The sequence below is a fragment of the Amblyraja radiata genome, chromosome 14 (assembly GCF_010909765.2).
Source record: "Amblyraja radiata isolate CabotCenter1 chromosome 14, sAmbRad1.1.pri, whole genome shotgun sequence".
In the NCBI taxonomy this organism is placed as follows: Eukaryota; Metazoa; Chordata; class Chondrichthyes; order Rajiformes; family Rajidae; genus Amblyraja; species Amblyraja radiata.
In genome coordinates this window covers 8,210,676-8,233,085 of record NC_045969.1, presented here as the reverse complement: position 1 = coordinate 8,233,085, position 22,410 = coordinate 8,210,676, and the positions used below count along the sequence as shown (strand labels likewise).

Here is a 22,410-nt window from a genome sequence, read left to right as displayed (position 1 = left end):
TGTGTGTGTGAGAGATATAGAGAGATAGAGAGATAGAGAGATAGAGAGATAGAGAGATAGAGAGATAGAGAGATAGAGAGATAGAGAGATAGAGAGAGAGAGAGAGAGAGAGAGAGAGAGAGAGAGAGAGAGAGAGAGAGAGAGAGAGAGAGAGATATATATATATATATTATGCCATGCCCATTTACAGTAAAAGTTCTATGAGATCGTGAGGAAAAAACAACAGAAATACTGGGAATACTCAGCGAATCTGGCAGCAGTTACTGTTTCAGACCAATGACTTATCATTAATCTGAAATATTAACTGCTTTTCTGCCTTCAGATTTCCAGCACCTGCAGTTTTTTTTCCTCCAAGAATATTCTAAATACCAGTTTGAACTGTTTGCTGCAAATGAATCATTTCCATTTCCATGCTTCAAACTGCTCCAATAGACTTCCTGGGGCATCAACTGTATACCAGACGAGAATGTGAAGAAATGAACATTTTAGATCTAATGTAAAATCAGAAGAGAAATCATTTTAATACAGAAGTGCATTGTCTGCTTCACTTTAAGCTCTGGTTTATCAAGTCTATTGGCTTTGTTATATAATCCATCTAATTTCTTCACATTGCATCTTGATTGCAAAACAGGAGATGACCCTCAAGATGTAGAGATAACCTGGTCCAAAATCTCATCAATAACATTTGATTCGTAATTGATTTGTTCCAAGTCCAGTTCAGGTATAATACTTTGCAGAAGCTGTGCAACACCAATCCGTAGAGACTTGAGTTCCGCACTGTAAACAGGACAAAACATGTTCCTATATTAATTGTAACATCATTGCGTGTGGTGCAATAACAGTAGAGAGAATCGTCCTTGCATGGTTTTGGAGAAGCTACCACTGAAGGAATGCTCCAATTAAATCTATTGCAAGGTGCAACTGTAAAAATCTTTTGTTTTTCAGATCAAATATTTGATTATTCCAGTGTTATATAGCAGTAAAATCTGCATTAATATAATTTAAGTTAGTTTTTTCAAGAGAGAGTTAGATTTAGCACTTAGGGCTAAGGGAATCAAGGGATACGGGGGGGAAAGCGTGAAACGGGGTATTGATTTTGGATGATCAGCCATAAACATATTGAATGGCGGTGCTGGCTCGAAGGGCCGAAGGGCCCAATAGCCAACTCTTGTACCTATTTTCTATGTTTAAAGATACAGCGCTGAAACAGGCCCTTCGGCCCACCGAGTCCTTGCCGACCAACGATCGCCGCACCTTAACACTATCCTACAAATACTAGGGATAATTTTTTACAATTTTACCAAGCCAATTAACATACAAACCTGTATGTCTTTGGAATGTGGGAGGAAGATCTCGGAGAAAACACACGCAGTCATGGGGAGAACGTTCAACCTCCATACAGACAGCACCGTACAAAGGTCTCTGGTGCTGTAAGGCAGTAACTCTACCGCTGCGCTACCATGGCATATTTTCAATGGTATCAGTCCAAAGAAAAACTTTTGAGTAGCAAATACCATGGTAATTATAATGGCCTATGTTAGAAATATTCATAGTTTACATGTATAAAGATTGTAGAGTAAGAACATGCAAATGGATAAAAAACATTCAACTGAGGAACACAATGTAACTCAGAGCTGACGTCCAATTAATCAAACTTGAAGCATTTATCCATTTGTCTATTCTTATTAATAAATCAATCCTACAGTGACCAGTCAATCTACCAATTTGCACATCATTGGAAGAAACCAGAACATGTGGAGGAAACCGACAAATCACTTGAAAAACTCCACAAAGACAGCACCAAAAGTTTGAACTCAGCGTTAGCAGCTCTAACAGTTGCACAACTTCAATCTGTGATTATTTAACAAATTGTGCTAATTTACCCATAATTAATTTGTAAATGTGCTTTGCCTTGAACCTGCTCTCACCAGTTAATTCAGAATTCTTGCACATCCTCTTTGCCTGACCTTGCTAATTACTACTAACTCTTGCTATACATCAGCCCCACCTTTGAATCTGTTGATTCACAACCCATCCTGTTTTAATAAACATGCCATCCACATCCCAACATCGACAATCAGCCACTATAAGTGGCACGATGGCACAGCGGTTGAGATGCTGCCTTACAGCGCCAGAGACCCGAGTTTGATCCTGACAATGGGTGCTATTTGTACGTTCTCCCCGTGACCGTGTGGGTTTTCTCCGGTTTCCTCCCACATTCCAAAATAAATGCAGGTTTGTCGATTAATTGGCTTCTGTAAATCCTCCCTAGTGTGTACAATAAAAATTGAATAATCACTGCTCAGTGAGGACTCGATGGGCTGTAGGGCGTTTCCATGCTGTATCTCCAAACAAAAACTAAACTAAACCACTCGACACATCAATTTGAAAGTATTTTTAACTTCCTTCTGTGTTTGATCCTCAAACACAAAAATTGGTCACTATTCAAATGTTTACCTAGTATTTGCTGAAGACTTGCTCGGCCTTGCTTCAGTGACTTCCTGCTTTAAACATTCCACTTCATTCGAAAGATTTGCACAGTTCAACTGAAATGCATCATTTTCTTTTTCCAGTTGGTCAACCTTTGTAAAAAAAAACAGAAGGTAATCTCACCTTTGTAAAGGTTATTTCCAAATGTCACACTATATTTTTGTGGCCATTATATACTGACCATACTTTGAAACTTTGCTTCTTATAGTAAGAGAAATCCCAAACATTTCTGAAACTTTTTCTTTTAACCAGAATAGTGATTGGAAAAGCAGAACTGTCAGCACAGCCAATTTTCCAACCTAGGGCAGGACCATACGGCCACAGATGACTGTGGCACCATCACAGCTAAAATAAGATTATAGCAAGTGCTGTAAGGGCCTACAGTAGATAAATCCCCAGATAAAGTCCGTGAGAAAGAAGGTGAGTGACAGGGAAAGACAGTTTAAAAAGAGCGCCAAGATCCGGTCCTTACGTGGAGCTCGGAGAACCAGCAAGCAGAAGCAGAGAGAATGGAGTATTGGCTTGAAAATCCTTGAGTAAGATGGTGAGTGACAGGGAAAGACTGTTTAAAAAGTGCGGCAAGACCTAATCGGCAGCGGGGAGTGCGGGGATTGGTTGAGGAATTTAATTCGCAAATTGGTAAATTGGTGAATTAGGCAATTAATCAGCCAATATAAGCAAGGTTTGCTCTAGGGGAGCGGCCTTGCCGAGGAAAGTACCTTGCCGAGGAAAGTGCCTTGTGAGTAAAGTGCAAGTCTTTAGGGAACTGGAGAAGCAGCTGGATGACCTCTGGGCCAACTGGGAAAACAAGAGTTTGTGGACAGGACCTACAGTGAGATTGTCATGCCAAAGATACAGGAAAAGCGAAGGTGGCTGACTGGGAGAAAGTGGAGTAACCGTGGAGTGCAGGACACCCCAGTGGCTGTGCCAAATGAAAACACAGCGAAAGTGTGAGAAACAAAGACTTGGCCCGAGGGCGCTGCCGCCCAACTTCAGAACTGTTTTGAGCGCACCGAGTGGGACCTGTTTGCAAACCAGGACATACAAGAATACACAGTCATGTTCTATATACAGAACTGTATCAACAACGTCACTGTCGACAGGGAGGTCAGGTGCTATCCAAACAACAAACCATGGATGACCAGGGATGTCAGGAAACTGCTGAGGGAACGCAACTCAGCCTTTAGATCTGGCAGTGATGAATTGTACAGCACTGCCAGATCTAAACTAAAGAGAGCCATTAAAGAGGCAAAGACAGCCTATGGAAGAAGGTTAGAGGGGTATTTTAACGAGAGGGACCCTCGGCGTGTCTGGCAGGGCATTCAGCAACTCACAAACTACAAGGGCAAGGGGGGGCCGATCATCAGCAGCAGTAACAACTCGCTAGCTGAGGAGCTCAACCACTTTTTCGCCCGTTTTGAGCTGAATGAGGCGGAGCCTGCACCTGCAGCCGCACCCAGCACTGACGACCTGGCACTCACTGTGCCACTCACTGTGAGTACGGAGGACGTCAGAAGAACACTCCGCAGGGTCAACCCCAGGAAGGCTGCTGGCCCAGATGGCATCCCAGGGAGAGTATTGCGGGACTATGCAGACCAGTTAGCGGAGGTTTTTAGCGACATCTTTAACCTCTCTCTGTCAACGTGCACTGTCCCTAAATGCTTTAAGACTGCTACCATCGTGCCTGTACCCAAAAAAACATCCATTACCAGCTTGAATGACAATAGACCTGTTGCTCTCACTTCAACGGTGATGAAGTGTTTTGAACGGCTGGTCCTGGCCCACATTAAGTCCTCACTCCCATCCACCCTGGATCAGCATCAGTTTGCATATAGAGCTAATAGGTCAACGGAGGATGCCATCAACATAGCTCTACATTCTGCACTGACACATCTGGAGCGTCCTGGCTCATATGTGAGGATGTTATTTGTAGATTTTAGTTCTGAATTTAATGCCATCATCCCCAGCAGAATGGTGGACAAACTGTCTGATCTGGGTGTTAATGCAAACACATGCGGATGGATTAAGGACTTTTTAACAGACCGCCCACAGACTGTCAGGATGGGGTCCAATTACTCCCCAGTCCTGACGCTCAGCACAGGAGCGCCACAAGGTTGTGTGCTGAGTCCCATCTTGTATACAATATACACTTATGACTGTATACCAACACACAGTACAAACAGGATCATCAAGTTTGCGGATGACACGACTGTGGTGGGACTGATAAACAACAACGACGAGTCTGCCTACAGGGATGAAGTCCAAAAACTGACTGTCTGGTGTACCAAAAACAACCTGGTACTCAACCCATCAAAGACAAAAGAACTGGTCGTTGACTTCAGGAGGAAGAGGAGAGGAACCTGCTCCCTTATACATCAAAGGAGACATGGTGGAGAGAGTCACTGGCTTTAAGTTCCTGGGAATAAACATCTCCCAGGACCTCAAATGGCAAATGAACACCGTCACTCTCGTGTAGAAGTCACATCAGCGGCTGTATTTCCTGAGGTCTCTGCGGAGAGCAAACGTCTCACAGCCGCTGCTGCTGTCCTACCGATGCGCCGTGGAAAGTATCCTCTCCTATGGAATCCTGGTGTGGTTTGCTAGCTGTACTGTGGCTGAGAGGAGGGCGCTGCAGGGAATTATAAAAACTGCACAGAGCATTACAAACGCTCAACTGCCCTCCTTGGATGATATATGAGGAGACTGAAGAAGGTCCATCTGTCTCCTCAGATCCTGGTGAACTTCTACCGCTGCACCATCGAGAGCATCCTTACCAACTGCATCACAGTATGGTATGGCAACTGCTCTGTCTCCGACCGGAAGGCATTGCAGAGGGTGGTGAAAATTGCCGAACGCATCACCGGTTCCTCGCTCCCCTCCATTGAGTCTGTCCAAAGCAAGCGTTGTCTGCGGAGGGCGCTCAGCATCGCCAAGGACTGCTCTCACCCCAACCATGGACTGTTTACCCTCCTACCATCCGGGAGGCGCTACAGGTCTCTCCGTTGCCGAACCAGCAGGTCCAGGAACAGCTTCTTCCCGGCGGCTGTCACTCTACTCAACAACGTACCTCGGTGACTGCCAATCACCCCCCCCCCCCCCGGACACATTATTATTTATTCAAATCATTTGCTATGTCGCTCTTCCAGGGAGATGCTAAATGCATTTTGTTGCCTCTGTACCGTACACTGACAATGACAATTAAAATTGAATCTGAAAATTGAATCTGAATCTGAATCTGATATATAGGGCCCGATGCTTGCGCCGGGCCACAAATATCAAGCAGGACACATCCCACCCTGCCAACCACCTTTTCACTCTGCTACCCTCTGGGAGGCGATTCAGGTCTCTGAAGGCTAAAAAATAGTTTCTACCCATGTGCGATAAAAGAGCTTAATTCCAACAGAGAACACTGGGGAAGCAAAATGTAATTCCAAGAAATGCCGCCAAATTATTTAAAATTCTTTTTAAATACTTATTTATTATTTTACTAATAAGTGTACATATGTGTCAATGGTTGTCGTGTTTGTATTTTTTTTTTTTTTTAAACTGGAGATGTAATGTAATTTCGTTGCACAGTATTGTGCAATGACAATAAACGTATTCATTCATTCATTCATACTTAAATATACTTTACCTTAGTGCAGACAGTCCATATGTAAAAGGCTTTACACATCACAAAATTAGCAAGTGGTAAAATAGACTAATATGCCTCAGTAAAATATTCAATTTTGGACTTTGAGTTACATAATACTTTCAACATAAGTTTTCTATTAGCAGTAAAACAAAATAATATTATCCTTTTTAGTTCAAACACTTACTTTATCCTTTAATTGATCCCGCTCAGATTTGCAGGTGTCTAACTGTCGCGACATGCCCTCAAGCTGCTGGGCTCGTTTGTCTTCCTCTCTTTCTATTCTACAAGCAACACATTCCTGCTTGGGATTCACCAATGCCTGGCTCTGTTGCTTTAACAATTCCACTTCCTTCAGTGCAAGTTCGTATTGGACTGTCTTTTGATCATTGCTCAAGTTGTTGAAATCTTTCACGCGCTCGGTCTCATCCCCCATGATGAACTCATACTGGGTCCACTGGTGGCAGAGCTCCTTTTTAACGTGATTACCAGATATTTCAAGAGGCTTTTTTGAGGTTTCCAGTTCCTTTTCTAACAATTCATTTTTTGCCTTCAAGCTGTCCCTCTGTTCGGTCATGGATTTCAACAAACTTTGCAGGATTTTTATCTTTTCGCTACTTTCATCTACACTTTCAGACGAGCACGGAAGCGAGACATTATGGGGCGGGTGAATTGGTACTCTCTCTTCAGTAGCACCATCAGAGAAGCTCTGATCTGGAGATGTAGTTCCCTCTTCCTTGACAGAAGCTTTCAAGTTCATTGTTTGCATAGCTGAAGATATTTCTTCACGACTCCTGGGCAAATCATTACCATTGCAGTTGTTAATGGCAAAGCATGACATGTCCACACTCCCTCTGTCCTCTTTTTTAACGTTTGATAAGTCACAATTTTCTTCAGGCTTTGGTGTACTTTTCTCTTCAAGAAGGATTATGTCATCTTCAAAATTAAGGTCTCTGGCTGCATAACCATTCTTAGACACGCCGTGTGAACTTCCATTTAGATTTTGTTTTTTTGGATTGGGAGTTACATCATCATAGTTAAGTTTTGGTATAGTACTAGAAAAAAAACAACAATAATTGCAGGACGATGCTACTCACTTAATACGGAAATGTGGAAGACAATTGTCAGATGTAAACAATTAAGCCTCTAAACCAAGTAAGTTCCCATTTAATTCTCATTTTTAAATCCTTAAGCAGTCATTTTGAAATGTGTAAAATATATAATCTTAGTTTGTACCATATCCTCAACTTGTAGAATATTCCAACCTTTCTCTTTGCTTGACGTGCTTACATGCAGTTTCATCATTATTTTTCATATCCTGAATAACTGGTATTAATACAGAGCCCTCAATCAAATTCAATGATGTTCTCAGCCTATCATCAAATATGCAAGTTGATCGCTGTCAGGTAAAGTTTATTGAATTGCACCACTGGAAGATAAACATTATATACAGATGAGGGACAGCACTTGGGAGCTCTCATGACTGGAGTTTTTTATTCACTGATCAACACAGCAAGTGCAATTGATTTCCTGTCAAGCAAAATTCCAAATCTAAGGACACACAATTCCGGAGTAACTCAGCGGATCAGGCAACATCTCTGGAGAACATGGATAGGCACTGTTTCGGGTCGGAACCCTTCTTCTGACTGATTGTAGTAGTGGGCGCAGAAAGTGGGATGAGAGGTGTGGACGGGATAAAGGCTGGCAAGTGATGTGAACAGAGGTGAGGGGCAATTTAACTGGCAGATGGGTGGACAAAAGCCAGAGAAGAGAAGACAAAAAAGGCTATGAGAAACTTTTAATTTAGTTTATTGTCACATGTACTGAGGTACAGTTTGCTACAGTTAGCATAACTTTGTATAATCAGTTTAGACTTTACTTGTTGGTTGAGCGCTTATCCTGGTGTTGCAACACAAGTACTTTGTGTTTTAATTGTAATTAATTGTTCCGTGCTAACCAGTCAGCAGAAAGACAACAGTAAGACTGGTGGGAGAACAGCACCTCATATTTCGCTTCGGTAGTTTACACACCAGCAGTATGAACATTGACTTCTCGAACTCCGACTACATTCTTTCTTTGTCCCGCCCACTCCCCTGACATCAGTCTGAAGAGGGGTCTCGGCCTGAAACATCACCCATTCCTTCTCTCCAGAGATGCTGCCTGTCCCGCTGAGTTACACCAGCATTTTGTGTCTACCTTTGATTTAATCCAGCATCTGCAGTTCTTTCTTACACAAATAGAGTGAGGTTCTTGATTTCCCATTTTCCCAGGGTTGGGGAATTAAGAACTAGAGGGCATTGGCTAAAAGTCATAAGTGATAGGAGTAGAATTAGGCCATTTGGCCCATCAAGTCTACTCCGCCATTCAATCATGGCTGATCTATCTCTCCCTCCGAACCCCATTCTTCTGCCTTCTCGCCATAACATCAGACACCTGCACTAATCAAAAATCTATCTCTATCATAAAAATATCCACTGACAGCATCCACAACCTTCTGTAACAAAGAATTCCACAGAAAATTGTATTGTATTGTATTGTATTGTATAGATTCACCACCTTCTGACTAAAGACATTTCTCATCATCTCCTTCTTAAAAGAACGTCCTTTAATTCTAAGCCTATGACCTCAAGTCCTACACTTTCCCACTAGTGGAAACATCCTCTCCACATCCACTTTCGCTATTCTGTATGTGTCAATGAAGTCCCCCCTCATTCTTTTAAACTCCAGCGAGTACAGGCCAGTGCGACAAATGCTCATCATGGGTTAACCTACTCATTCCTGGGATCATTCTTGTAAACCTCCTCTGGACACTCCTTCCTCAGATATAGTGCCCAAAATTGCTCAATATTCCAAATGCAGCCTCACCAGCACCTTATAGAGCCTCAGTATTATATCCCTATTTTTGTATACAAGCCCTCTTGAAGGGCTAGCATTGAGTTTGCTTTCTTTACTACCGATTCGACTTGCAGATTCCAGCACTTCCAAGTCCCTTTGCACCTCTAATTTCTGGTTCTTTCCCTATTTAGAAAATAGTCTACGCCTTTATTCCTACTACCAAAATGCATGACTCCACACCTTTCTACACTATATTACATCTGCCACTCTTGTCCAAGTCCTTCTGCAGAGTCCCTGCTCTCTCTACACTACCTGCCCTTCCACCTATTTTTATATCATCCTCAAAATTGGCCACAAAGCCTTCAATCCCTTCGTCCAAATCATTAATATAAATAACGTGAATAGTAGCAGCCTCAGCACTGACCCCTGTGGAACTCTGCTAGTCACTGGCAGCCAACCAGAAAAAGCCCCCTTTATTGCCACTCTTTGTCTTCTGCCATTCAGCCAACCTGCTATCAATGCTAGTATCTGCCCTTTGAAACCGTGGGCTCTCATCTTTCTTAGCAGCCTCCCATGTGGCATCTAACCAAAGGCTTTCTGAGAATCTAGGAAAATAACATCTACTGACTCTCCTTTGTCTGTCCTGCGATTTACCTCTGCAAAGAATTCCAGCAAATTTGTCAAGCAAGCCTCCCCTTCACAAAGCCATGCTGACTTCGGCCTATTTTATCGTGAATTTCTAAGTACTCCGTAACCTCATACTTTTTAATGGACTTTAAAATCTTACCAACTATCGGTCAGACTAACTGGCTTATAGTTCCCACTATTCTGCTTTGCTCTCTTTTTGTGCACCGGGGTATTATTGGCAATTTTCCCAATCATCAGGGACCGCTCCTGTCTCTATTGATTCTTGAAATATCACTGTCAATGCCTCCACCTCTTTCAGAACCCTAGGGTACAGTCCATCAGGCCCAGGTGACTTATCCACCTTCAGCCCTTTCAACTTCCCAAGCACCTTCTCCCTGGTAATAGCCACTCCACTAACTTCCAACCCCGGACTCTCTTGAATTTCAGGCACATCGCTGGTGTCTTCCATTGTGAAGACTGATGCAAAAAAGTTATTCAATTCCTCAGCCGAGATGGCCTGTTTCCGTGCTGTAATTGTTATATGGTTATAACTTTGGTCTGAACTAATTTTTTCCTCTTCACACAGAGAGTGGTGAATCTCTGGAATTCTCTGCCACAGAAGGTAGTTGAGGCCAGTTCATTGGCTATATTTAAGAGGGAGTTAGATGTGGCCCTTGTGGCTAAAGGGATCAGGGGGTATGGAGAGAAGGCAGGTACAGGATACCGAGTTGGATGATCAGCCATGATCATATTGAATGGCGGTGCAGGCTCGAAGGGCCGAATGGCCTACTCCTGCACCTAGTTTCTATGTTTCTAAAGAAGCTTTTACTATCCTGCTTTATATTCTTGGCTAGCTTACCTTCGTACCTCATCTTTTCTCCCCGTATTGTCTTTTTGGTTATCTTCTGTTGTTCTTTAAACATTACCCAATCCTCTTGCATCCCGCTCATCTTTGCTACGTTGTACTTCTTCGCTTTAATTTTTATACTGGTTCGCATTTAATTTTTATCCAAGTTGTATCCTATTTCCTGGCTATTGCTTGGGGGCCTGTAAATAACTTCCATTAGACTCCATCCACAATGATTCAACATCTTCTGATCCTAAGTCACCCCTCGCTGACTGAATTTCATTCCTAACCAACAGAGCTACCTCACCCCCTCTGCACACATTTCTGTCTTTCCGATTGGACGTATAATGCTGAATATTCAGCTCCCAGCTCCGATCCTCTTCCAGCCACGTCTATGTAATGCCTACATCTTTTTTATTTTATTTTATTTTAAGTCCTATTGAAAAATGTTAGTGGAGGTCTTCTATGTGGGGGGTGGGGGTGGGGAAGGGGGAAACTTTATTTCTTAGTCACCTACCTGGTCGGAGAGGCAGCATCCCTCCAAGCTGCTTCTTCGCCCCATCCTCATGGCCTACCATCGAAAATGGAGCGGCGTTTCCTGTCGGGACCGGCTGGGACTACAGCTTCGGCGGCGCAGCACTGGGATACCAACACGGAGCAGACCGGGTCGCCGTGCGGTAAGCTCTCGAGCGCTGTGGCCGCCGACTCCCAACATCGCGGAGCTGGGGCTGCGGGCGTCCGGCCGCGGGCGGCGTTGGGTTTGGAGCGCCGCAGAGCCAGGGATCGAGTTCACCAGGGTCGGAGCTCCAACCGGCGCGGCCTGAGGACTACGAGTGCCCCGGTCTCCAGGGAGGCAGCCGCTCCAGACTTTCCAAGCCGCTGAGGAATGTTTCACCCGACGCCGAAGTTCCATCTTCACAGCAAGAGGGCCCTGAAAATCATCGGACTGGCTGCAAGGCCACAAATGGGCCCCGACCTCGGGTGTTTCACAGAGGAAGAGGACTTAACTTTCTGGTGCCTTTCCCCACAGTGGAAATTTTTGATTCTGCTGTGGGGGGACGTTTGTGTTGAACTCTATAATGTGTTGTGTCCATTTTATTCATTTTTTTAACCTTTTTCTATGGTTTGTATGGAAACTTATTATTTAATTTATGTAAAGCACTTTGGTGTCAATGCGAGTTGACTTAAAACGTGCTATATAAATAAAACTTACTTACATCATACCTGCCAATTTCCAACTGTGCTACAAGCTCATCCACTATGTTCCTTATGCTACGCGCATTCAAATATAATGCCGTCTATATCTTTCGCTTCACTTATCCATAACCAGTCTGAAGAAGGGTCTTGACCCGAAACGTCATCCATTCCTGCTCTCCAGAGTTGCTGCCTGACCCCCTGAATTACTCCAGCTTTTTGTGTCTACCTTCAAATATAATACATTCAATTCGGTGTTGACCACCCGTCCTCTCACAAACATCCTGATTTTATCCAACCTTATTCTCTTCTCCCTTTTTAAACTTTCTGTCCTGTTATTTCTGGAGACTGACGTGACCTTTCCTGCACTCTCTTTCCCGTTAACTCCATGCATACACTTCCATGTTGTTGACTCCACCTCCCAACCATTATTTAGTTTAAACCCACCCGTGCAGCGGGTGAGAGGGGAATGATTTAATAGGAACCTGAGCGGCAACTTTTTCACGCTGTGGGTGACATGTACATTGGACGAGCTGCCGGAGGAAGTAGTTGAGGCAGGTACAACATCTAAAAGACACTTATATGGTATATGGATAATGGATAAGAAAGGTTTAGAGGGATAAGGACCTAATGCGATGCTTAGATAGGCATCTTGGTTGATAAGGACGAGAAAGTATTGTTTCCATTTTGCATGACTGTTCGCATTAATGAGCGGAGTTAAATGTGACTGGACCAGAAAAATGCCATTGAAAACTGTACTTAGGTTTTACTCTACAGCTATGAAATGTCCTATGATATGAACAGCATTCAAAATGTGACTAACCTTTCACCATCAGTTGATATTTGTGGAGATGACAGTGATTTGACATCCATAATTTTAAGACTACTTAAAGGAGAGACAGAAGTACGAGATGAAATGCCTTCCAGATCAGATTCCACACTCATTTCTCCACTAACCACACAGATTATGATCTTCGGTATATTTGAAGATACTTTAGCAGTTTCGGGAGAATCCTTTTCCCCGGGCAGTTGAACCTAAATGTTGTGCAATAGAAAGACAAATATATTATGAGAACACTATCAACCAAGTATTTGACATCAGAACATAACTGCTGCCTTAACATATATTAGACATTACTTTTATATCAATTCTACCATTAAAGAGAAAAGAGTTCAAATTTAGCCACATCTGAAATTGACAGAAGTCTTCAAATCCAGCCTCAGTGTAATGACAGGCCAAGAGGAACAGGATGCCACAATGTTGGAAGGCAGTGTTCAATCCTTTGCATATGATTGTTAACAGGTCGATATGATAACTTTTGTAATAAGTCCGATGTTAATTAACATACCAATCGATCAACTGACCCCCAAAAAAACAGTACAACTGTTTTCTCCATAAGCTATCTTTTACAAGTCAAGGATTCTACTAGTTTTCTCCAGCAGGTTTATTGGTTCAGGTACAACAAACTTGAGGACTTAAACATACAAGGACCATTCAATGCTGAACTGAGAACGTGCTATACCAATAACAAAGATCGGCAGATGCTAGTTTACCAAAGAAAGGCACAAAGTGCAGATCATTCATATTTAGTATGGCATAGGAACTGGTCATTCACACCATGCAAGCTCTTTACCGAGTAGAAACAAGGAATTACAAATGCTACCAAAGATGATAAAGGGCCGTAGGCGCACGATGCGAAATCACGTACAATGAAGTGTAGTACGCAACAGAGCGGAACGTCGCCATTTTAGGAAGCAAAACCCACCACCTTGCACCGCGTCCGTTATGCCCAAAGATTATAAAGTGCCGTACGGTGCTTTATCATCTTTGGTTATGCCTCTCGCAGTGTAGTCAGTGTTATGGGGGAACAGTATGTGAGATGATACCATAAAAATACAGAATATAGCTCATCTATTAATTCACAGATTTTAGTTATTTTATTTTCAAATGCTTTCCCCACACTTAATCTCTCTGATTTTATTATTTTTTTACTGTTTTAAGTTCCTTCTCCTGGATTAGAAGCAACATTGATTTTAACCAACGCTCTATTTCTCTCTTTATCTTATTTCTCACATTATGTACATAAACCATAAAGGCATTCGACCTTTATGGTTTATGTTAATGGTTTAATTATACATGTATTTTGAAATTATTAAACGAGCTCTGAACTTTCAGCGATGAACTTGATATTCTGATGGTACTGAATCTATTCATAAAAAAGAGTTGACATCAAATATTACATTTGTGCAATGAATCAATATCTGGTCAAAGACGCATTATAACAATATCTAAAATCATTCTTTTGTCATGTCTACATCAAGTTCTTGACCCAGAGATATTATATTGGATGTATTGTAACAACATGTGTACTTTACTCATGTCCCACTTTTTAAACTTTCTTACACTTCCTTTTAACGGTCATGTCCTTCAGTTTTCTATTCTTAAATTTGAGTCCATAATGTTTGTGAACACTCAAAAAGATTGAGACAATTCTAGCCTTTATTCTCTCGCTGCACATGTTCATGCCCTTGTATTCTTGTGTGTTGTGTATTGCTTAGTTTAGTAGATGGGAAATGTTGTTCCTGGTCATTTTGACATTGTCAAATTCTGTGCGAAACACTTTATCACACACTTCATAGAACGCTAGTAAGTATTCAGAAGGCACCATCAAGGAACCAAAGTCAAGACACATCATGTGTCATATGCTTTATGATGGATGAATACGAGGGCAGGATCATTTAATGGTGCACCAGGTCGTAGGAAAACTTCTCTGCATGTGTGGCATTTTGAGGACAGTTCATGTGAAGTGATGATTCTGCGACAGATGTGATTGTCTCGGAATCCGCCCTTACGCCGAATAGTACAGAACAAATCTCAATAATATCCTGATTAAGCAGAGATGTGAACAGAAAACAAACGTCTGTGCTTTCCTTCATGTGCTGCCACAGCTGTGAAATGTAAGAAATTGCAAGCCACCATCCCTTGAGAAACAACACATTTTTTGATCCAAGCACTGTCAAGCTTTGGAATACAGGCAAGCTTGAATCGAAGAATGACGTATGTAGCAATGTTACAAAATTTTGAGATTTAAAAAATCCAGTCTGCAATTTATCCCATCAGATAAAGCATAAAAAGTTTAATTTGACACCTAATTCACTTTCATATCTTCAGTATTAAAAAAGTTATGGCCCTTTTCATACTCGGAAATTATCATCTTGTTCCCTATTGCTTTTCCATTGACAAAAGCTGTGATTGAGGACAGTCAAAAGCCCATAACTTTCTTAAAAATCAAGAGAACTGAATGAAATTTTCAGTTATTTTAGATTGAAGCATTCTGAAACAAATATAAAACATTTTACTTGGATGACCTGAAATTAAAGCATATAATGAGTTAATTACCTAATTGTAGTTAATTACAAAATTGACCGTTGTGACGGAAATAGTAATAAACACCCAGACTGCCCTGAAAATTCAAAAATGTGATATTCTCAAGATCAGAACTTTAATATTTTTGTATTATATGCTGTAAATCCGTAACAGATAGGTATATAAATTATAATTTCTAGCAATAGACCAAGTCTTTATGGAGAAGATCAGTTGCTAGCTGGTACATTGGCATATCATAATCAGTAGCATCATCATACTCCTCAGATTGTAACCAATAAGCAACTCTGTACACCTTGTTTTTCCTCAACTTTTCCATTTTGGCATTGTAAAATACAAGTTTTTGCTCTTCAAACCACACAAGACATGCCTTTCTGCCCACTACTTTCCTATTAACAATGTCCTGTAGATTCCATTTCTTAAGAAAAGGATAATTTTTTTTAAATAGCCTAAGTATCCAAATAACAAACTAATCCCATTCACACAAGAATTCACAATATAACATGATTTTTAAATCTCACTGTCATGAATTTATATCCCAGATGGAAGGAATTTAATGTTTAATTCCCTTAAATTAATCTAGAAACATCCACTCAATATAATTAAAATTATTATTTTTTTGCACAATACATGGGACTAAAACTGATATTTAGTCTAAAAATATTGACTATGTGTAGACAATAACACAAAATATAGACGATTTAGATGCTCTTATGCAATGATTGTCCAAAAAAAAAGCATTAAAATCATCTTGTGAGTGGGTTTTTCTGGAACGTGATCGATCGGAACGTTGCATTTGCAGTGAATTTGAACCCCATATCGGCAGGAAAAACACTGCTGGCTCGTATGGGGCCCAAATCACATTTACGCAAATGAAAATTAGATTAAAGTCATCCCGAGAAACAGGTTTATATGTAAAATAAACTACTTACATTATGTTTTGTCCCCTTCATGCGATCCATCCGTAGGCATTGAGGGCGTTAGAAGCCGCTTTTTATTTTAATGTAATTATTGAATTGACTCACGACTAAATAAATAAAAAAATCGGGAACTGAAGTCGGAACGATTGTCCTTCAGCGGCTTAGCAGCCCGAGAAAAGCCGCCTCCGATAAGCAGGAGAAAACCGCATTTTAATCCCGCTGCCCTCCCCCACCCCCCCTTAAAGGCGCCAAATTCCAGCACACAGCCAGTGGCAGAACTGCAGCGCCGCTGAAGGTAAGCTTTGTAACATCGCCAACGTATATGCGTAGAATTTCTGAAATAGGCTTCCTCAACTTCTTGGGGTCCTTGAAAATCCTGCTGTTAAATGAATCAAACAGTCCATCAATTATTTCAATGAACTCCCCCCTATGTACAGCCCCCCAGGCAACTTTCCAAGAGTTGAATACGTGTAGACGCCCGCTGCTACCAAATGGCTGAGCACCTGCACTGCCTTGTTAACTCTCATTTTAGAGAAGCTGTTTAGAACAAAGTGGCCTTTGGTCAGTTTATGGGCTTTTCTAATGGGCAACTGCAAATCATGTTCATAAAAGTTGCAAATATGTGCCCATCTAATACGTTTCTTACTGCCATCCTCTCCCTTGACTTCAAATATATACTATTCCAAATTTGACCTAGTGTTTTTTAACAAGTGTGGTGGGTCATGCATACAATAGATCTTGGCTCCCCCGTGGATGAAGAAAGGATGTCTTCTGTCACACCCAAGAGGGTGTAGAGTCGAACATTGCTTGAACCTTGGTCACAAACCACGGCCTTTGGCTGTAGTCCAGTGTCCTTCACCTTTTGTAAGCATCCCTTTAGTAATGGTTCCAGTTTGTCAGCCGTTGTGGTGTCTCGCGACAGAAAGTAACCTAAAGATTATTTCCATTTTCCAATCAAGCCTCTAACCATGAAAACGAGAGCATGGTTGGCAGGCCGTGACGTCGTCCCTAGGGATCCAAAGTCCTCAAACCCCTCCACTGAATCTTCTGTAATATTGTATGAGGCCTGCACGCACACTAATTTCAGCAAAGGACACTACACAGAACATCCCTCTCTGTTATTTCTGCTACACTGTCTTTCAAAAGTTCAAAGACCTTAGGGGGAAACCCAGGACCCACTTCGATATTACTCAACCATCTATGCAGTAATGTGATTAATGGAAGGGTGAAAATGCGCTGGCAGAACCGGTATGCACGGGGACTTTGGTGGTAGAGGGACAAGGCAACTACCTTGTCTGAATAACTCCATCGTCTTCCTCTTTTACGTCCTGACGCATTCTGCAATTGTGACGCAAAGAAAGACAGTGCTGGTCCTTGTAAAAATTCACCTGCTCCTCTGATCAAGTCACTAATTGTTTCACTTTCTTTAGTTACCTTTTCCATTGATTGTTTCAACTGTTCAACTCTTTTTTTGAGGTGTAAAGTATGCTGTGTTTCCATGTTCAGAGCTCTGCCATAATTTCCAGTTGGTGGGAATTGAGGATCATCTGTATCAGGAGGTGGAGAAACACTGCTGGGTTCATTCTCATGAATTTGGTCTGCATCAAAGCAGTAAGAATGTTCGGCCTGTACGTTGTCTGACACTGCCAAAAAAATCACGAGATAGGGAAAGAGAAGTATACAAATGAAATAGATTTAGCATATACATGTAAATAAATCAGCATCTACTACTAATTATCATTTAAAATAGATGTGATGCACCAATTTCAGTCTATCAAAAGAAAATCATGATCTTGATTTTTTGAAGTCCCATTAAATCATTTAAATGTTGTCTAAATTATGCATGAGGAAGTTTTCAATGGCTGTTCTTACTTGAATTAAATACAAGTACACATTCTATTAGCCTACACTGTGTGGCCTTATGTGTGATTATAGTTTTGTGAACATTTCACAAATGAACATAGAAGTACTATACATGCTATTATGTACCAGTACCAATTGTATCAGTTGGGATACAAATTTGTAATTTAGCCAAAGTGAGAAATTAAATGTTATTTTAAATAGGCCTACCTCTTTGCTGCTTTGAAGGCTTTGGTAAAGTTGAGAGGTACTCATTCTTCCTCTTGAGTGATCTGCGTTGGGTAGGCAGACATTTCGGCTGATTAGGGATCTCAAAGAGCGTTGGAACTGCATTCCAATTTAGCCTGTTCTTGGTCCGCTTGTTGGAAAACTGGTAAAGTTCGAAGTGTTCAGAACAAAGACGGCAGTTGTTTGACAAGTACACTGGAGTTCGGTGTAAGAGATCGTGTCGACGAGTATTCTGGACCCACTGTCGACATCTGAAATTACAGAAAATATCATATTGGATTAACTTATAAGAACAAATTTAATTATAACTACATACATGCAGAATGGATGATATATCACATGTGCAATTGTTTTCAGTAGTGGGGAGAGACCTATATGTTGAAGATGCATTTTTCCTCTAATATGTCAATTTACCTTAAATGTAGAAGAGCTTATTAAAATCTTCTTACATAGACCCTTTTAGTATTTTCTATCGTCTTTTGGACCTAAGACACTAGCATGCATGCCTTACAACAAGAACAAAACCAAAAATGTATAGCAGTGTACAAGCACTAACTTTATTAGTGTGGTAATTCTAGATCATTAAAAAAAACCTTTATTAAGTAATGCATACATGATATTCTTCTAAATTGTTGTTACTATATGTCATTAGCATAGTCAGTCTGAAGAAGGGTTTCGGCCCGAAACGTCGCCTATTTCCTTCGCTCCATAGATGCTGCTGCATCCGCTGAGTTTCCCCAGCAATTGTGTGTACCTTCGATATTCCAGCATCTGCAGTCCCCTTTTGAACAGCATAGCCAGGTTTCCTGGATTGGGGAGAGTGGAGGAGCAACCATCCTTATGTTCCCATTAGAACTTGAGAGAAAAAAAAGCCCCCCAAAACGTATTCTCCTATTTTTATCACCAAATGCCCCAATACCTTTGCCGGAGCGGTTAAAAGAAGGGTCCCCATAACTTACTAATGTACCGACAAACCTATGACCGTTGATGGGAGAACAGGAAAGAGTATTTTCACGGCAGAATAATATCGACAGAAAGTAATAATTTATTTCTCACCTTTCTTTGTTATTGGGGAACCTGAAGAAAGACAGGTCGGGTCGTCTACATTGGCGATTTGTGCAATGTATCGCAGAACAGTAAGCTGAGCTTGCAGATGTGCCTGTGGACGCCATGACGGTAATCGCGAAGCAGGTTACTAAGATGGCGTTAAATATTTCCCCGAGCCGTACTAAGGCCTTTTCGCCGGGTCTCTCGCTCTCGTATCTTTGGTTCCAACCGCCTGCAACAAGTCGCTTTCTCTCGCGCGCGCTTCCCGTCAACGAGAGGGGAGGGGGCAACGGCAAGATGGGCCTCCGCCCGCTCGGCTCGGTCCTCCCACAGCGCGCCACCCGGCGAGACGCCGAAAGGCAGGCGGTGTCCGACCGCGCAGCGCGGCACCGACCCGCGACAAACGGGATAAGTTTTTATCCTAGAGGAAACAAACAATTTAATGGAGCGGATTTCAAGCGGTGAGATTTTATTTGTTTCATTTACTTCTTGGTTCAGAGAGTAATATTCCGCCCATGGCGCTTGGCTGCAGAAAGAGCGTCCCGTAGCCCAGGACAGAGCCCTGTAGCCCAGGGTAGATCCCCGTAGCCCAGGACAGAGCCCCGTAGCCCAGGACAGAGCCCCGTAGCCCAGGATAGACCCTATAGCCCAGGACAGAGCCCCGTAGCCCAGGACAGAGCCCCGTAGCCCAGGATAGACCCTGTAGCCCAGGACAGAGCCCTGTATCCCAGGACAGACCATGTAACCCAGGACAGAGCCCTGTAGCCCAGGATAGACCCTGTAGACCATGTAGCCCAGGGTAGACCATGTAGCCCAGGACAGACCCTGTGGCCCAGGATAGACTCTGTGGCCCAGGATAGACCCTGTAGCCCAGAATAGACCGTGTAGCCCAGGACAGAGCCCTGTAGCCCAGGGTAGACCATGTAGCCCAGGGTAGACCATGTAGCCCAGGATAGACCCAATGGCCCAGGACAGAGCCCCGTGGCCCAGGACAGAGCCCCGTGGCCCAGGACAGAGCCCCGTGGCCCAGGACAGAGCTCTGTAGCCCAGGACAGAGCCCTGTAGCCCAGGACAGAGCCCTGTAGCCCAGGATAAAGCCCTGTAGCCCAGGATAAAGCCCTGTAGCCCAGGATAGTGCCTTGTAGCCCAGGATAGACCGCTGTAGCCAGGGATAGGCCACCTGTAGCCAAACGCCGGAGCAAGTCTCCCAGACGGGGCGCAAAACCTATCAAAGTTCATAGGCAGAATTTAAATCGAATGCTAAAGAGTATTGACGGAAAATATATGGGAAATGTACAAATGTTCTGCAGAATTAAATGAAGCCAAATCTAAATCGCTTTAATTGCACTTAATTGTCATTTTTGATTTAATGGTACTTTATTGACTCCCTGACGAGCTTAATGCGTTCTACGCACAGTTCGATAGGGAGAACACTGATGTGCCTTCCCGAGCCCCCATTCGCCCTGACGGTATTACAGTCAGAGGCCGACGTCAGAAGATCCTGCAGGGGGGTGAACCCTATGAAAGCGCCTGGACCTGATGGTATACCCGGTCGAGTTCTCAAGACCTGTGCAGACCAACTGGCGGGAGTTTTTGTGGACATTTTCAATCTCTCAATTCTGAGGTCTGAGGTTCCCACCTACTTTAAGACGTCATCAATAACACCGGTGCCCCAGAAGAGTAACGTGACGTGTCTCAATGACTCGACCAGTGGCACTAACGTCTGTGGTGATGAAGTGCTTTGAGAGGTTGATTATGGTGCACATCAACTCCTACCTCGACAAGAACCTGGACCCACTGCAGTTTGCATACCGCCACAACAGGATGCAATTTCACTGGCTCGCCACTCTGCATTGGACCACTTGGACAATAAAAACACTTGCGTCAGGCTGTTGTTTACAGCTCAGGGTTTAATACCATCACCCCTTCCAAGCTGTTTATCAATTGAATACCTAAAGGGGCTGCTCCTAGTCTTCTGGCTGCATTTTTCACCCACCATCCTCATCTTTGGACACCCTGTGCGTAGGGGAGAGGGTAGGGCTGAAGATGTCCTGGTTGGGTTGCTCCTGGGTCTGGCCAAGCTGGCCATCCGTGAGCCAAGGCACCAGACGTTGGAGGGCTCTACCCGAGCCGGCTGCCTGCCCCTTTTCCGGGGATACGTCCGTGCCCGGGTGCGGTTAGAAAGGGAATACGCCCTGTCTACGGGCACCCTGAGGGAGTTCCGGGACCGCTGGGCTCCGCAGGGTGTAGAATGTATCCTCAATAAGGATTGTATCATAATTGTATAATAGTTTACTACGGATATATGTTTGTATTGTATTATGGTGGTGGGTTCTGGCTTGTTTTATTGTAGTGTAAATATTATTTTTTAATAATTGAATAAATTTTTTGATTAATAAAAAAAAAGCTGTTTATCAATTACGTCTGCGCCCGGGTGGTACTAGAGAGGGACTACGCCCTGTCCACGAGAACCCTGGGGGATTTCCGAGACCGCTGGGCACCGAAGGGGGTTGAATGTATCCTGGACAAAAAGGCAATATAGTTATATTGTACATTGCAACACCGATGCAATTATAAAGAAGGCACATCAGTGACTCTACTTCCTGAAGATTATGGAAATTCGGATTCTACAGGTGCACGGTAGAGAGCATTCTGCAATATAGTTGTTTAGTAGTTTACTTAGTATATTTGTTTGTCTTGTATTATGGTGGTGGGTTCTGTTTTTTATTGTATTGTAAATATTATTTTAATATTTGAATAAATATTTTTGATTAAATAAATAAAGCTGGTTACCAAGCTCACGGAACTGGGTCTCTGCGCATCCCTCTGCAATTGGACCTCGACTCACCCACAGACCACAGTCTGTTCGAATTGGCGGAAACACTTCATCCTCAGTAACAATTAGCACGGGAATACCTCAAGGCGGCGTGCTCAGCCCCCTGCTGTACTCACTCTATACCCATGACTGCGTAGCTGGAAATAGTGCAAACTCCATCATCAAGTTTGCCGACGACCCCAATGTTGTTGGACGAATCACAGATGGGGATGATTTTGGAAGAATCACAGATGGGGATGAGTCAGAGTATAGAACTGCGATCGACCGACTGACCAAATGGTGCCAGCAAAACAACCTGGCTCTCAACATCAGTAAGACCAAGGAACTGATTGTGGACTTTGGTAGGGGAAGGTTGAGGACCCACAATCCTGTTTACATCAATGGGACGATGGTGGAGAGGGTCAAAAACTTCAAATCGCTGGGCGTGCATATTTCCTGGACCCAGCACACCGATGCAATTATAAAGAAGGCACATCAGCTACTATACTTCCTGAGAAGATTACGGAAATT

General features: G+C 42.8%; 2 protein-coding genes across 2 annotated transcripts in view; both read right to left on the bottom strand.

The window, feature by feature from the left end:
• Nucleotides 1-497: 497 nt before the first annotated feature.
• morc3 (MORC family CW-type zinc finger 3) overlaps nucleotides 498-22,410 on the bottom strand; it is a 109,707-nt gene continuing 87,794 nt past the window's right edge. The window contains exons 25-30 of the mRNA XM_033033492.1: nucleotides 17,364-17,572; nucleotides 11,803-12,387; nucleotides 8,001-8,020; nucleotides 6,309-7,176; nucleotides 2,458-2,582; nucleotides 498-777 (exon numbers count right to left, since the gene is read on the bottom strand). Of these exons, the coding sequence (XP_032889383.1) occupies nucleotides 642-777; nucleotides 2,458-2,582; nucleotides 6,309-7,176; nucleotides 8,001-8,020; nucleotides 11,803-12,387; nucleotides 17,364-17,572 (1,943 nt within the window). The 3' untranslated portion in view covers nucleotides 498-641. The remainder of the gene's footprint in view (nucleotides 778-2,457; nucleotides 2,583-6,308; nucleotides 7,177-8,000; nucleotides 8,021-11,802; nucleotides 12,388-17,363; nucleotides 17,573-22,410) is intronic.
• LOC116980324 (THAP domain-containing protein 1-like) lies at nucleotides 16,183-19,356 on the bottom strand. The gene is made up of 3 exons (XM_033032434.1): nucleotides 19,074-19,356; nucleotides 18,000-18,268; nucleotides 16,183-17,572 (listed from the first exon to the last, which is right to left on the bottom strand). The coding sequence occupies exons 1-3, from the start codon at nucleotides 19,187-19,189 to the stop codon at nucleotides 17,013-17,015; spliced, it is 945 nt and encodes a 314-aa protein (XP_032888325.1). The 5' UTR covers nucleotides 19,190-19,356; the 3' UTR covers nucleotides 16,183-17,012.